General features: G+C 35.2%; 2 protein-coding genes across 6 annotated transcripts in view; both read left to right on the plus strand.

Annotated features, from left to right (window-relative positions):
* Positions 1-4,526, plus strand: part of hipk3a (homeodomain interacting protein kinase 3a) — a 47,470-nt gene extending 42,944 nt beyond the window's left edge. Inside the window, 1 exon segment of the mRNA XM_048158980.1 lies at positions 86-4,526. Coding sequence (XP_048014937.1) covers positions 86-514 — 429 coding nt within the window. The 3' untranslated portion in view covers positions 515-4,526.
* Positions 4,527-7,747: 3,221 nt separating this feature from the next.
* kiaa1549la (KIAA1549-like a) overlaps positions 7,748-17,671 on the plus strand; it is a 72,052-nt gene continuing 62,128 nt past the window's right edge. For 4 of the 5 annotated variants that reach the window (XM_048157694.1, XM_048157696.1, XM_048157695.1 and 1 more), the window contains exon 1: positions 7,748-8,337. In XM_048157694.1, the coding sequence (XP_048013651.1) occupies positions 8,136-8,337 (202 nt within the window). In that variant the 5' untranslated portion in view covers positions 7,748-8,135. The remainder of the gene's footprint in view (positions 8,338-17,671) is intronic. The other variant, XM_048157697.1, reaches the window with a different exon arrangement.

The raw sequence follows: 17,671 nt of genomic DNA on the forward strand, positions 1-17,671 counted from the left end.
ATAGGAAAATTGTCCAGATGGGGTAATTCATTAGGTCTTTAAGTTAATATTTAAAATGACATTGTTTTGTTTCATCCCCGCTCAGGTCCAGCATTACGGCTCCTGCCACAAGGAGTGGAACGGCAACTACAGGCAGCCGCGCCGGCCGCAGGCCTTCATCCCACCCACAGTGCACGGTCCCACCTTCCCGCTTCCCCACGGCAGCCCCACACACTCGGCCGGCCACCCACCACCTCCCGCCCTCCTCTCCTATCCACCTTCCGGGCCCGTGGCCCACCTCTTGCCTTCGCCGTGCCCACCACCGGGCCCCCGACCCGTCTTGCAACCCGCCTACAGCCTGGTGCACCACCAGGGCATCAGCGTGGGCATCAACCACAGGCTTCTGCCCTCCCCCACCCTGCTCCCGCAGGGCCAGTTCAAAGCCCTCTTTCCCCCGCACTCCTATGTGGCGTCGCCCGTCTACGCAGGCTTCCCCCTCAGCCCCAGCAAACTCAGTCAGTACCCATACATCTGAGCTGGAGCCCACGGCAGCCACGCGCACGCAGCCGGCACTGAGCCGCAACATCTTTCTTTTCGTTTCCTTTTCTTATAAAGTTTGATGATGATGATGCAAATTGAGCTTTATAGATATCATGGAGAATAAAACAAACAAATGGATGCGTGAGCGAGCGAGTGGATTGAACACAAAAACTCACTTTTAATGTGTTTTTGCACATTTGATACAACAAAATCCCTAGTCGTGAGATCCTCGGCAGAGGGTCGCAGCAGTTCCCCTATGCTATTTTTCGATATTGCCTTCTGACGTGCGTATTAGACACAGTGACTCTCGTTCAAGCCATCCCTGTCTCCAGTGTGTGTGTGCGAGTCCCCCTTGTGGCGACCCGGTGTTACCTGTCTGTATTTTTCCGTAGTAGCCCCATGCTCCTCAGTGTTAAGTCTCTCTTTTAGACCGGTGTTGAAAAGGTTCTGTCACGCTGCATGTCTCTGCATGGGCAAAAAAACAATGTTGGACTTCAAAAAAGGGGGAGGGGGGCTGCAAACCGTCGCTTTTCACCCTCTGTGTATATGTTGTAAGACTTGCTGCATTGAATCCTTGGGGTTCAATAAACAGTGCCTTAAAATACATGTTGTTGCAAGTTACCCCGAGTCCTACGTGCAGTCATGCGTGTACCGGACTGCAGCACTTGAAACATTTTCAATCGTTATTTGTGATTTTTATATTAGGGCTGTTTCATAGATCTTTTTGGGTTTTTTTCTCGAGCTTGGTGCATTTGCGTATTCGTTAGCTTACGTAATATCTACATCGGTGTCATTTATCATTATTTAATTCATCTCTTAGGGTCTCGACAGGAGTTTTTGTTTGGAAAGCGGCTTGGGTGTCGATCCAATTGACAACCGACAATAAAATCTCACCTGATCGGCTCATGATTTGACGAAATGGCGAAATGTTTCGTTTAACGCCTTAGATGATTTGCGCATTATTCGGAAGCGTGTGGTATTTACAGGTGGATGCATTACGCTGAGTGGTAGCAGAGTTCGATTTTTTCGAGTATAACGTGCTTTGCCGTAGCAGAGGCCGATGAACTATGTATAGAAACGTTTGAGTACTTTCATATTTGATAATCTGTTTCTACTCTAATAGTATTTACACTGTTTAATGAAACTGCAATACAATCCATAGATTTGAGGGGGAGGGGGGGGGGGGGTTTTTCGTTTTCTTTCCACGAGTTTTATGTTAATTTTAGAGTTAGAAGTGTTATCGGTGTTGGACTTGTATCAGCAGATAGCTCTTTGATGATATTGTATGGTTTCATGTTTGCTTTGTGCAGAATTATTCAGTATTGAGTATCCAACTGTAAAGTCTATCATTGCTGGAGTATTCAGTGCTTTATAAGATGAGAGTTGATTGTGTGCAATTTTCTTCATAGATGCATGTGACAAGATTTGGATTTTTGTATTCCCTCTCTCACCGTTTAATTGCTTTTTTGACGCTGGCTGTTTTTATTTCATACATTCCGTCAGGGAGAAATAGCTTTTTTTTTCTGTGTGAATTTCTTTTTAGATTTGAGTTTTTCATTAGGTGCATTCTTTCATTATTATGCTTTCGCTACACCAAAGACAGTAATTCATTTCTTAAGCAGAGTAGCTACTGTTTTAGCGTAGACCTCGAACGTAGTGTAGTTGAGGCCGTATTTAACAGAAAAAAAATCTATGTAAAATGTTGAGGTTGATGTTTAGCTTTTTCGGGCAAGTTATGACTTTGTTTCATTTATTCTTGAATGTATCATAGATAAGCTGCTATATACTGATTGCCACTTCATAATAGCTGTGAAATTAGATGATTAACTTTGTTCTTAGCCTTCTTATTTTTATATATGTCTAATTACCTTGAAATAGAAGTGAGATGATGATTTTTTTTTTTTTTTTTTTTTTGTTTTCTTTTCCCGTTTGTTTGTTTGTTTTTTGGGTTTTACCGTACTGACTGGCATCAGAAGCATTTTAATGCCTCTTTCTCTGTTTTGCTTTCTTTTTTTGAAGTGTCATTGTAACTACTGTATTGCAAGTAATGGAGATTTTGGGGTTTTTGTGTGCGTGGGTTTTGTATTCTTTTACGTTTCGTTTGCATCAGTGTTTTATCTGTTGTTATCTTGGGGCTAATCTTACGTATTAGATGCATATTGGTGTATATCTATCTTAGTACGTATATTTGCATTTTGTTAAAGCATAGCTTGCAGGATAGATTTAACTTTTTGTTTTAATATATAAATTCTGTATTCAACGACCCACTCATCTTACCATTTCAGAATATTAATTTCAGCACTTGATACGTTTGATAAGCTAGACAAAATTTAGGTTTGGGCAAAACAATCGCATTTGGGCGTCTCATCTCGGTAACTACAGTGCTTAGGATTTTCATTTGATTTAATTTTCCCCCTTATTATTATAATTTTACATTGAAATGCACACAAGTTGTATCAGGTATATACATGTATTAAGAAATGAAAAAAAAAAAACGATACAGAATGCACGTTTTGCTTGTGTTTTAAGCCGGACCCGGCAGCCGTTCTCATTTTGTGGGCGATTATATATGGGTGTGTTCATTCTCCCGTCGGTCCCTGCTCTTAAAAGCGAGCGACACTGCGTTAGTGCCTTTGAAATGTGCTTCAGACCTTTATATCCCTTTGACAAACACTGCCTGCCAGCCTCTTCCTCGCTTTCATGCTTGACCGAGGAATGAAAGCGTAACTGCGGTGTTTGATAGTCGTAACTGAAGTGCTGTTACCGACCAGTTGCTTAATAAAGTAGTTCGTAATCCACGGTAGACTTCCTGTTGGATGTTGATAACCTGATAACCAATAGGTACTCATGCAATGCAGTAATCGCCTGTGCGGTGAAAAATGGATGTTTGTTTCTTAAAAATCGTGGAAAGGAAAATCCAATCATGCTTGATTAATTTATATTTTTATGACCAACAATGACAACAACAACAACAACAAAACAATAATGAAATGATATCAGGGATTGTTGTTATTATGCTGACTAAACACCCAAGACACGGTTTTCTTGTATTTGGGAAGCTTTACATGATACACTGTGAATGTAAACCACCATTTGTAAAGTAGAATGAACATTGCCCTTTGTTTCACAGGACGTTATCAGAGTTTATTGCTTTAGCGTAGCCGACTTCATGGAGATACAGTCCGAAATGTGGTGTGGTTCCTCACATTATGACCCTATATTTTATATTTAGCATGTAGCACTAGAGACGAGTACTAAATTGCTACTCATTCGCACATTATATGAATTCTTTGCATTAATTCACATTTCAGAAATGTTTTCCTTCTAATAAGGTCTACCAAACCCAACCTAATAAGAGTGAGGAGAGAGAGAGAGAGAGATCTGCAAACGAAACTAAAGATGAAATGTCTTTGAAACTCCCAAACCAAACAGTTTTTGATTTCTTTGATCCGTGTTTTTCTTTTAGAACTTCTTGTACAGTTTATTCAGGGTCCTTGTATTTGTCATATGTGCTACTGTGTAACACTTGCCGTAAGATTTGGGTTGGATTGCTTTAGATCTATTTTTAACTCTTCTGCAGATTATATTTTAGTAAAAGTTAAATCTCACTGCAAGTTATCGGATAATATTTAGACTTAAGAGCAAACAGACTTGATTGACTAAATCTGAACTGTTACTGTTTTCATATTTGTACATTTTTTGTGGCTTTCTGATTTCTGTTTGCTTTTGATTTCTATGCTACATTAGTTTGCCATGTAGCCACTGCACTGTGCAATATTCACTATATGAGGACTGGGAACCTTTTTTTTTTTTTTTTTGATGTATTGTCTCTTACAGTTTGCGGTCGTATTTCTCTCTAGTTCTCAGTGATTTATATGTGACCAAGCCTTATGTACTTTGTCACAGAAAGCGGGTTTTCCTGGTGACTATTGGTGAGTGTCAAATTACAGAAATGATGGTGTATTGTCAAAATTCACTTTGAATTAAAATATATATTGCTGCGGGCACACAATGTTTGTTTGTCTTTATTTAAAGATATCTTTAAGACAACTGAGAATATGAAGAATGTGGTACACTCTGAAAAATGCTGGGTTAAAAACAACCCAAGTTGGGTTGAAAACTCAGCGGTTGGATTAAATGTTTGTCCAACCTTCTGGGTAGTTTTATTTAACCCAACTCTTGTTTAAAAATTACTGTATTGCTTGCTTAAAATGAATCCAAAATATGTTTGAAATTAACATTTATTTAAAAGTTTAATGATTGATAATTAAACATTAAATTGCTTATTAATAAATGTTCACCTTTTGATTATTATTGTTGCCTCTAGTAATTATATCTGATTTTTAATTTCCAACCTATTTTGAGTTCATTAATGTTAATAAATATCCTGACGCATCCAAGCTTTATAATGGCATTGAGCGAGGATCAATGAGTACGACCTGAAAAATGCTTCCATCTACATCCATCCATCATAAATGTACTCCACACGGCTCCGGGGGGTTAATAAAGGCCTGAAGTGAAGCGATGCATTTGTTTAAAAAATATAGTTGTGAAGTACAATATCTAGCTTTAGCCAGACCGCCCTTCCGTATTCAAGTTACCAAGAAAGTGTAAACTGGCGTCATGTCAGTTAAGTTTTCCTTGGGTTGAATAAGGAAGGCATAGGATGTAATGTAAACTTTTTGAACTGTGAGAGTTTTACACCTTCGTAAGTAGAATACGGAAGGCGGTCTGGTGGAAGCTAGATATTTTACTTAAAGGGTTAGTTCACCCAAAAATGAAAATAATGTCATTTATTACTCACCCTCATGTCGTTCTACACCCGTAAGACCTTCGTTCATCTTCAAAACACAAATTAAGATATTTTTGATAAAATCCGATGGATCAGTGAGGCCTGCATTGAGAGCAAAGCCATTCTAACTCTCATGGTCCATAAAGGTACTAAAAATATATTTGAAACGGTTCATGTGACTTCTACGGAAGAGGATTTGGGCCAAGCAATAATAAAAAATAAAACCATCTCGAGATTAAAGTTGTTAAATTTCAAGAAAAAACTCGAGAAATTTCGAGAAAAAAGTCGAAATAAAATGTTGAGAATAAACTCGTTAAATTACAAGAAAAAACTCGTTAAATTTCAAGAAAAAAGTCGAGATAAAATTTTGAGAATAAACTCGTTAAATTATGAGAAAAACTCGTTAAATTTCGAGGAAAAAGTTGAGATAAAATGTTGAGAATAAATTCGTTAAATTATGAGAACAAATTCGTTAAATTTCGAGAAAAAAAGTAGATAAAATGTTGAGAATAAAGTCGTTTATTTAACGAATTTGTTCTCGTAATTTAACGACTTTTTCCTCATAATTTAATGTTTATTCTCAACATTTTATCTCGACTTTTTTCTCGAAATTTAATGACATTTTTCTCATAATTTAATGAATTTATTCTCAACATTTTATCTCGACTTTTTTCTTGAAATTTAACGAGTTTTTTCTCGTAATTTAATGAGTTTATTCTCAACATTTTATCTCAACTTTTTTCTTGAAATTTAACGAATTTTTTCTTGTAATTTAATGAGTTTATTCTCAACATTTTATCTCGACCTTTTTCTCGAAATTTAATGAGTTTTTTCTCGTAATTTAACAACTTTAATCTCGAGATGTTTTTTTTTTATTATTGCTTGGCCCTAATCCTCTTCCGTAGACTTCAGTGGTTCTTAACTTAATATTATAAAACGATAAGATACTTTTTGTGCACCAAAAAAAACAAAATAACGACTTTTCAACAATATCTATATGAATATTGCTTTAGCTTTATGAATCTTTTGTTTCGAATGAGTGATTCGGATCTCCTATCAAACGGCTAAACTGCTGAAATCACGTGACGATTCACTGATTCAATTCGTAAATCTCTGAAGCAGTGTTTTGAACTCGGACCATATAGATATTGAAAAGTCTTTATTTTGTTTTTTTGGCGCACAAAAAGGGTACGACATGAGGGTAAGTAATAAAGGACATTATTTTCATTTTTGGGTGAACTAACCCTTTTTACTATAACTTGTTAAATATGGATATTTTTTTACACAAACGCATCGCTTCAGAAGGCCTTTATTAACCCCCCCGGAGCCATGTGGAGTATGTTTATGATGGATGGAGACACTTTCGTTGATCCATTATAAAGCTTAGATGCGACATGATATTTATTAATATTTCTCTGATTGTGTTCATCAGAAAGAAAGTCATACATCTAGGATGGCTTGAGGGTGAGTAAAACTTGGGCTAATTTTCATTTGAAAGTGAACTATAATGCTTTAAGCCAGCCATATAGTATTTTTTAAACAATAGTTGAGATAAATAAAACTGCCCAGAAAGTTGGGCTAATGTTTAACCCAACATTTTTAGTGTATGTTCCAGCTTGATAGATGTTGGCTACTTTTGTGGAATCATTAGTTTAAAATACTTATCACAAATAAGATTTTTAGCTTCTGAAGATTATATTTTAGTTTGTCTATTTGCATCATATATATATATATATATATATATATATATATATATATATATATATATATATATATATATATATATATATATTTTAAATCTATTTATATTATATTAGAAAATAAACAAAAATATAATCTTGTACCAGGCCCAAAAAGCTTAAGTTGAAACTGACGAAATTGCGCCATCATGCGGGTGGAAGCGGAATTTTTTGTGACGTTTGATATTGGTGCTTCCGGTTATGTAACAGACACTTACCATAAGTACACAAGGACATTAATACTGCTAAAATTTCTTTAAAGAGACGCCTACACGTATTTAAATACCAAGTATTTAGAAATTAAATTACTGCTGTATTTTCATTACATTGTCCACTTTTTAGTTGAGTAACAAATGTATATTTTAACTGTAACATTTATCTTAGCGGATTGTTGAAACTAGGTATTTGAAGTATCAGCATTGAATTCTTTCATAAACACCTTGTGGCAAAATTAAATTTGAAACTGTCACTCATTCTATAAGAGATTACATTATTATTATCATTTTAATAACAATTTTGCTTTATAATACACTATTTATTTACCACTTAAAGGCAGTATAAAAAGTCTAATAATGTATAAAATGATAAAGAATGTAGCAGAATGACCCACAATAACAGGCAGCATGATGTCGATGGACAGAAGCAGGTTTTCATTGGTGGCACCAGCCATCCTCATGTAAACCCAGCAGAGGTCGTCTTCCTCTTGTACATCAGTCCTCATCACCAGTTTGCCTGCATACGCTCGCTTGGAGACGCGGTATTTTTTCCCAATCAAAAGCAGACGATTTTCCGTCGCAGCATCATCGATATAATAGCGGGATTATAGGATTGACGCTCTTGGATTCCTATGCTGAATGTGTGTTTCATGAAGCGCGATAGATAACCTGCTCTAATAACGCGCGCGTGATTGATGTGGTGGTCACGGATGCTTCTGAATGCGCTTTGAAGACGCATCGCCTTAAAGTTTCAATGCTGACATAGAGCAGAACAGCGGAGAGAAGACCTCAGTCTAAGGAACTGGAAAGGATAGATCAAATGTCTTTTTCGGGACCTTTCGGCCTATTGCTGAATTTATCTCTAGCCCGATGGCCCCAAGAAATGCGCGCAACGATTTCTACATTTTGGGCTCCAATAGCGGGAATGGCAACGCTGGAACCCAAGGCATGTCGGAATGGATAGGCTTGTCCTTGTGCCGAAAATATGTTGACCTGGACGGAGTGTGGACCAAGTGTCTGATATCTGTTGGAATTACATTGCTCCTGGTTCCGTCCATATTTGCCATAGACGGTGAGATATTTTTGGGTTATTTTGTGGACAACCTGTTTGAGCGCCCAGCTTCAAAACCTTTCCAAAAGGTTTTGTTTGAATGTTTAATTTGAACGTTCTGAAATTGCACGTTTGAATTTCTAATAATTCCAAACGAACTACATTGTATCTATGGAGGTTCTAATTGTTAAACGCAATGCGGAATATAAACAGTCTCTCTCATGAAAACGAATCAAATTAACAGACAGACCAAATATGATTGTTTAGATCATAACCACTTGTGCGTTTGATTTGTCTGCGATTTGTTTGCTTTCCTTTGGCCGTTTGCGAACAAAACAGCTCAAAGACACAACAGAACCTCTCAGACAAAAACAAGATGCAGGTAGCCCTACATCACTCTGAAGCACTTGTGTATAAACAGCATGTGACGTCTGACCAGGGCATTTGGTGCTGCAGTGCTGGGCGCTCGGTCTGTGTTCGCTCCTCAGACATTTCTATTCATTTTCAGTTCTTGGTGATTTTGCGCACTCGCAAAAAATCACCAAGTAGCTGAGGGAATATGAAAAAGTGCCTGAGGTGAAGGAATTTGAAGACTGTGATTCATCTCAGTGACGCGAATCTTTTGATTACCAAAAAGATTCATTCACTTCAGATTCATTTTCTGCAGGTTCGATATGCGCCAGATGCGCCACAAAACAACCGAATCGATTAAAAGTTCAAGAATGAGACGGCTGATTCGTTAACAAGATTGGCTATTTTGTTCATTCAGTTATTTGACAACCGAGATGTTTTGTTCATTTAATTAGTTCGAACGAGATGATTCAGTGAAGGAGCTATTTATTCATTAGCCAATGAAATGCTCACAGCCGGCAATCGAATTCTATTGGTTTCTGCTATAGTCAGTCTTTAAATGCAAGAAAACAAAGTCAGAAACGACTCTTTTAAAGGGATAGTTCATCCAAAAATGAAAATTCTGTCATTAATTAGGCTACTCACCCTCATGTCGTTTCAAACCCGTAAGACTTTTGTTTATCTTCGGAACACAAATGAAGATCTTTTTGATGAAATCTGAGAGCTTTCTGTCCCTCCGTTGACAGTTACGCAACCACTACTTTGATGCTTCAAAAAGTTCATAAGGGGATCGTAAAACTAATCCATATGAGTTGAGCGGTTTAGTCCAAATATTCTGAAGAGACACGATTGCTTTATATGATGAACAGATTGAATTTAGGTTTTTATTCCCATGTAAACATTCATCAACTCACACACCAATTGTGGTAAACTGAAGCTCAAGCATGTTTGCTTGACGTGCGAGAACCAATCGATGTTCATTCTCTTGTGTGTTACGCCACACGCTTGAACCAATGTGGTTTGTTCTCGTGCGTCAAGCAGGTTCGGTTGAGCTTCTGTTTATGTTCGCTGATCAATGTTTAAAGATTATTAATCTGTTCAACATATAAAGCGATTGTGTCTCTTCAGAAAATTTGGACTAAATATGGATTAGTTTTACGATCTCTTTAGGAACTTTTTGAAGCGTCAAAGTGGTAGTTGCGTAGCTGTCAACGGAGGGACAGAAATCACTCAGATTTCATCAAAAAGATCTTCATTTGTGTTCTGAAGATAAATGAAAGTCTTATGGGTTTGGAAGGACATGAGGGTGAGTAATTAATGACAGAATTTTCATTTTTGGGTGAACTAACCCTTTAACACTTGTTTGGTTGTTTGGTCTGAACTTGGGTTTAATTCTACCTCCTTTTTCACATTGTTATTTTCATTTCTGGGTCTAAACCACTGAATGTGAATATCACTGTACAGTGAGTACTATCGGTCACTGTTTACAACTGTAACCAAACAACATTGTTTTTATGTTTTTGTTGCACTCAGAACTACACAGTTCTGAAAAAACTATACGTCGTCACTTCCACGATTTAGAACGGATTGCTTTCAAATAAAATGCGAACCGTACCCAAAACGCATTCACACCACATGACAGAATGTCTAAAACCGCTAGTGAGCCATATGAATAAAACATTTGAGTCCGTATACAAGAACAGTTCATTCAATAAAATGTTTTATTCAACTACAAAAGCGGTTTGGTTCGCATAGCAACTGTTGCTGTTCTTATTGAAAGCCAAATTAATTTGACCTTTTCAACCATAAACCAACATTCTCAGAACGTTCCGGGAACAAATAATTGTTAAATGAGGGAAAAAAACACATAGAAGGGGTGCTGTATCTCCTTGAACTGGTATTTTTTGTGATAATTACATACCTTACCCCCTATCAAATGGCTGTTTACCAAATAAGTTTATATATGGCCTTGTATACCTTTTAGTATTTACCTCAGTGTGTGATTCCACATGTGGTTGTCCCATTAACACCTGTGTTTTTATGGATATTATCAGTATATTATACAAAACAGATTTTAGTACTTCAGTAAGTTGGGATATTAACATTATATCAATTAATGAAATATAGTTTTTTTTTTTTTTTTTTTTGTACTGTAAATGTTTGTAAATTCAATCTGTAAAACCTAAAATATTGCTACCAAATATTTTTTATGGTACACAAAAAAAATGGAGGCAAAACCATTTAAATTTAAATAATAAAAATAATAAAATATTTTGTATAAATCTTAATGGAACAAGGGAATGTACCATTTCTACAGAAGAGGATTAGGGCCAAGCAATAATAAAAAAATAAAACCATCTCGAGATTAAAGTTGTTAAATTTCGAGAAAAAACTCGTTAAATTTCGAGAAAAAAGTCGAGATAAAATGTTGAGAATAAACTCGTTAAATTACGAGAAAAAACTCGTTAAATTTGAGAAAAAGGTCGAGATAAAATGTTCAGAAAAAACTCATTAAATTACGAGAAAAAACTCGTTAAATTTCAAGAAAAAAGTCGAGATAAAATGTTGAGAATAAAGTCAGTAAATTACAAGAAAAAAACTCGTTAAATTTCGAGAAAAAAGTCGAGATAAAATGTTGAGAATAAACTCGTTAAATTATGAGAAAAAAACTCGTTAAATTTCGAGAAAAAAGTCGAGATAAAATGTTGAGAATAAACTCGTTAAATTACGAGAAAAAAACTCGTTAAATTTCGAGAAAAAAGTCGAGATAAAATGTTGAGAATAAACTCATTAAATTACGAGAAAAAAGTTGTTAAATTACGAGAACTAATTCGTTAAATTATGAGAAAAATGTTGTTAAATTTCGAGAAAAAAGTCTGGATAAAATGTTGAGAATAAACTTGTTAAATTACGAATTTGTTCTCATAATTTAACTAATAATTTAACATAATTTATTCTCAACATTTTATCTCGACTTTTTTTCTCGAAATTTAACGACAATTTTTTTTAATAATTTAATGAATTTGTTCTCATAATCTAACAACTTTTTTCTCGTAATTTAATGAGTTTATTCTCAACAATTTATCTCGACTTTTTTCTCGAAATTTAACAAGTTTTTTCTCATAATTTAACAAGTTTATTCTCAACATTTTATCTCAACTTTTTTCTTGAAATTTAACGAGTTTATTCTCGTAATTTAACGAGTTTATTCTCAAAATTTTATTTCGACTTTTTTCTCGAAATATAACGAGTTTTTTCTCGAAATTTAACAACTTTAATCTCGAGATGGTTTTAATTTTTTATTATTGCTTGGCCCTAATCCTCTTCTGTACATTTCAGTTTATGTGATTCATATTCATTAATTTACATATTTTATTTATTGTTTTACAATTTATGAATACGAATCGCATAAACTGAAATTGTCCATTCCCTTGTTCCATTAACATTCATACAAAATGTTTTATTGAGCTCTAGTTTTCTTTTTAGCGATTAGTGATTTTAATCCATAATAATATGTAAGCATTATTTATATTCAATTTGATGTAATTTTACTATACAAATGAAATTCATAAATCTTAAAAACAAGAGACTCTTAAAAATAAAGTTTCTATATAGGCATCAATGGTTTCATTAAAAACCTTTATCATCCGAAGCTCAACCCACAAAAAAGATTCTTTATTGTGACAAAATGTTATGTAGATTATTAAAATGTTCTTTAAAGAAATATTTTATGGAACGGTTCACTGAAATATTCTTTGGGGAACTAAAAACGGTTCATTTATGTCATTGCAAAAAAAACCTTTTGGAACCGTTATTTTTATGAGTGTACTGTTGTTTTTAAACACATATTTCATGGATTTATTCAAAAATATTTAACCACTGAATGTGCAAATGGCCATGTAATAATAATATACAACTTTATTTTAAGTCCATATCAGTGACTGAAACACAGTAAGTTGCCTTCTGTTGAAATATCTATTGTATGTTTTCCTAATATTCTTGACCTGCATCACACATCCTCCTGAAAATGACACTCAAATGTAGACATTTCTACATCAATATGGCACTTTCAACTCCACTGTGTTCTCTATTCATGCTGCAATTTATCAGTAGCCTTTGCCTGAGGACCAGAAGAGCATTTAAACAAAAAATTATTTAATTTGTGCAAACAAGTTCAGCGTCGATGATGTGAACTAACTCCAGGCATGATGGCCCTTCTTAAACATCTCAAATACAGATATCAAAAAGGCAGATTAGATTTTCGAAAGCTAGAATTACAAGATAAATACATTTCTAAAGCTAGAATTACACCAGATTAGTTTTATGTGAGCACGCAGACATGCATCGGTCTGGACCATAGGCTTAATACACAGAGGTAAAGAGCCTGTGCCTTCTCATTCATAAAACCACTATTGTCCTTGTTGGCTTTGAGCTGGGTCTATGGCGCATGGCCAGACACACTTGTGGCTTGCTGAGGATGAGGCATCTCTCCTCAATGCCCCTACAGTGATGCTACTGCTAGTCAACAGGAGCCTGCTGTGCTATGTTGCCATGGGAACTGATCTACTTTTTTTCTTTTTTTTCTTTTTTGACCAGAGTGGAAAGAGTGAGTGTATTACCAGAATGACAGTGATGAACTGGTCCGTTTGATTTTCAAAGGCCTTTTTGTGGCCTCAGACCTGCAGTGACTGGATTCAGCAATTAGTTGAGCACAACTAGACTGGATTCGTGCTTTAATTGACTATTTTATGGGGATGTTTTGTCACTTGTCAGTAGAAAGGTTGTGTGTAACGGGAACCAAAGCCAAGTTTTAATGGAGTAGGCATAGTGTTTTTCCCCCTGTGGTGTGTGTGTGTGTAATTATTATAACTGGAGAAGCAGGTCTCTCAATGCTCTTTAAGAAATCTGTGGTGGTTTTGTTCTGTAACTCACATTATAAAACCTGGACCAGTCAATCTGATCCCATCAAAACGTTTGAAGCATCATTGCAAAACCCATCTGTTCACCCTCAAGAGGGGAGCTGCATTAAAAAAAAACGAAAAAAAACATGCAATGATGACAACAGCGGGAGTCTTTGATTCACAGCCATGTACTGTTGAAATGACTGAGAACAAAGAGAGAGCTTTTTACATTGTTAATACTGCCATTAAAATGATTTACAACATAAAAGACTTTAGGTTAAGAAAAATTATGACATCACTGTGAAATATTGATATGAGTTTGGTACAATATTATTGCGTATTTACTAGGGCTGTCAATTGTGAATAAAATTGAATCAGATTGATTACATAATATACTGATTAATTAATCAATCAAATGAATTGCATGTCAATATTTGCTGAGAAAAGCCCTCATATGAAGATAATTTAAAGACATTATTGTGGTAGATGAGTAAAACATTACATTACAAAAAAAAAAAAGGCTTTAGAAATCAACATTTTGTTCATTTTTATCTCATGGAATGCATTTTTCTATGACTAAAGGCCTGTTCACACCAAGAACGATAACTATAAAGATATAGTTCTAAAAATCGTTCTAAATATAAAATAACACACCATAGCTATAAGAACAATAACGATATAGATGAACAATATCAGAATGATTTTTTTTCCTAGCTGTTGAACAATAAAACACTGACAGCCAATCAGAATCTATTTGAGTTTAAAGGGCTCGCGCATTTAAAAGGCAGATGACGTTGTGAAGAAGTTAACCCTTAAATGCATGACTGTTTTGCCAATCATTCTTACATATTCGGGTCTTTATCGACCCGGATCTATATCTAACACGGAAGGATCTCTACCTGTCGCGATAATATAAAACTCCTCTGATATTAGAGTAACAATTACAGAAGAATAAAATAAATTGTATTTTGTTACCTTTTGGAGCTTGAAAGGGCTCCGTTTGAGTAGATGTTTTATGCCATCACCACTGTCCTCATCAGAGCTCATTTCCCAGTAAATTCAGCAAATAATGGGCTAGTTTTATGTTTGAGGTCACGAATATGAGCCCATTCACGATCTCAAATGTATTTTCGAAACTATATAATTTTCAACATCTTCAAAATCAATATTTCGATCACTAACAGCTTCACCAGATCCATCCAGTAACAGTTACAGTCATATTTGATTGCGTTCAGTACTTGTTCTGCAGTAAATCGCTGAGCCATTTCATGTTTTTCTTATTATTTCGTTTTCTGTTTAAATGAGTCGTCACTTCAGCATTGTGTTTCAGACATTGCCACCTTGTGGAATAAAGGTGAATTGCACTTATTCTGTCATCTAAGATTCAATTATTGTTGTGCAGAAAAAAATACGTACACTCATACACAGCTCAGGTCGTTTGCGACCCTATACAATTTTTACAAAAAATGAATACAAAAATAGGCATTCTTTTATAATTTTATGATATTTTTCTTGTTATATTCTTTATAATGAATTAATTGAGGAATACCAAGAATGTTGATGTCTAACTTTAAAAAATGAATGAGGAGGAGGGTAGTGAATGACGTCCCGGGTCACTAAAGACCCGAGGTATGCATTTAAGGGTTAATCGCCAAACAATCCATCGCTGTTAAACAAGTCAAACCCCATTTTCAAGGAAAACAATTGCTCATACCCTAGGAATGGTGAGCAGTATTAACAGAGATGAGATTAATATACCAGGCTAGCAAACAGTATAAACATAATTACCTCAGGTATTTAGCGCTAGTTTCGACAACATTGTCTTGTTTCCTTTGAAGTCGCAGTGAAAAAGACTCTATTCAACTATACATTCACCGTTAGATTAGATCGATTACACTAGCTATATTTGTTGTTTAGATGTGCTCGAAACGTAGCATGCTAACAAGAAAGAGCAAAAACGTTCAATGTTCAGCATATGTTAAGCTTAGAATAAACAGAACAATGTCTTTCATTGGTATAGTTAAAGTTATAGATATTTAGTAGTTATCATCCTTAGTGTGAACGGGCATTAAGGCTGTAAATATTTACTAAAAGAATGGCGAGTACGTTAAGCTATTTGGGTTATATTAAAGGTTAGTTCCCAAAAATGAAAATTCTGTCATTAATTACTCACCCTCATGTTTTTCCAAACCTGTAAGACTTTCGTTCATCTTCGAAATACAAATGAAGATCTTTTTAATGAAATCTGAGTGATTTTTGTCCCTCCATTGACAGTCTACGCAACTACCACTTGATGCTTCAAAAAGTTCAAAGAGATCATAAAACTCATTTGGTATTGAGCGTTTTACTCGCTTTATATGATGACCATGTTTAATTTAGGCTTTTATTCATATAAACATTCATCAACTCACATTAGTTATGGTAAACTGAAGCTCAAGCATGTTTGCTTGATGTGCGAGAACCAATGAGGTTAATTCTTGTGTGTTACTCGGCACATTTGAGCTTCCCCAAGAACCAATGAGGTTTGTTCTCATCAAGCAGGTTCGGCTGAGCTTCTGTTTATGTTTGCTGATCAATGTTTATATGTGAATAAAAGACAAAATTCATATTTAAAATCATATAAAGCAATCCAGTCTCTTCAGAAAATTTGGACTAAATTAACTACGATCTCTTTATGAACTTTTTGAAGTGTCGAAGTGGTAGTTGTGTGAACTGTCAATGGAAGACAGAAGTCTCTCAGATTTCATTTGTGTTTCGAAGATGAACAAAAGTCCTAGGGCTGGTTCACACAGAACGCATGTCAGTAGAACGGAAAAAAGCGCAAGGTCTAGAGATACATTGTTTCAAACGTATTTTAACTTGAGCGCCATGTTTTTAGAATGCTGTTGCCGTGTCATGCGAGACGCAAGCGCAGTGGTTAAAGGCGTCCATCTAGCACGTGATTACTTTGAACAATAATGGAAAAGTAGCACCATGGAATGGAAAAAATGTTCTGTGTGAACGGCTCCTTACGAGTTTAAATGATGACAGAATTTTCATTTTTGGGTGAACTATCCCTTCAATTTAATAAGTTTGATACTACTAATAATTAAATAATAATATTTTGATAAATTGTTATTAATAATATAAATAACTAACAATTAATACATAATATAAATAATAATTTTTTTATGGCTAAGGCTGTAATTATCTACAGATTACAGAAATATAAAGAGTGTATGTTAAGCTATTTAGGTTGTATTAATTGCAAAAGTTGAATACTTTTCTAAATAATAAATTAAAATAATAACAATGATAATTTGATTCATTATTATTGACAATAAAAATGACTAATTATTCATAAAAATGTAAATGATAATTATAATTCACAATTTGAACAAACCCCTAACCAGAATGTGAATCAAAACAGTGCCGCCTTGGCATTATTTCTCATAATTGCTTGTTAAATTCCACACAGATGTCAAATACTATATGTGGTCAGTGAATTGCATCAGCAAAGGTGAAAAACCTACATAAAGAGCACGGTTTTATTACTCTAAGCCTTTTTAAGCCTTTTGGCTTGTCTTTTAACCATCCATTTTGTTTGTCTTTAGACACTTCATAGAATTACATTAGAGCCGACTTTGTTAGCACCAGGATTCTTTCCAGAGGATCAGCGCCTGCCAGGAAAAAGATGCTGCACACCACAACTAGTGTTGAAATGCTAAAATATCACATTTTAACAAGTAGACGTGCCGTGTCCAAACAGAAGCACAATTACAGTTTCCAGTAGGACTGAATTCAGTCTTCGTAATACGTATTTCTCTCAGTCTAATTACTGCCACTAGAGTCCTGAACCAGTTAATTATCTGCTGATGTCAGCTATGACCAAAGCAGCTGATCTGCTTCCCTGACTGACCGTTTTCACAGTTGACATGTTCTCATTTCCGACAATTCCATGCTTCATTAGTGAAACAGTCCATGTGAAAGTTGATTATGTCGAGTCTTGAGGCGCTCACTCCGTTTCCATAAATACAAAAGGTTATTTTTTTCTTCCTTCATTCTTTTTTTGGCACAGTCTGCAAGTAGCCTTGCTGCAGGGCCTGAGCAAATTCATGAGTGGA

This window comes from Megalobrama amblycephala, linkage group LG15 (assembly GCF_018812025.1).
Source record: "Megalobrama amblycephala isolate DHTTF-2021 linkage group LG15, ASM1881202v1, whole genome shotgun sequence".
NCBI classification, from domain to species: Eukaryota; Metazoa; Chordata; class Actinopteri; order Cypriniformes; family Xenocyprididae; genus Megalobrama; species Megalobrama amblycephala.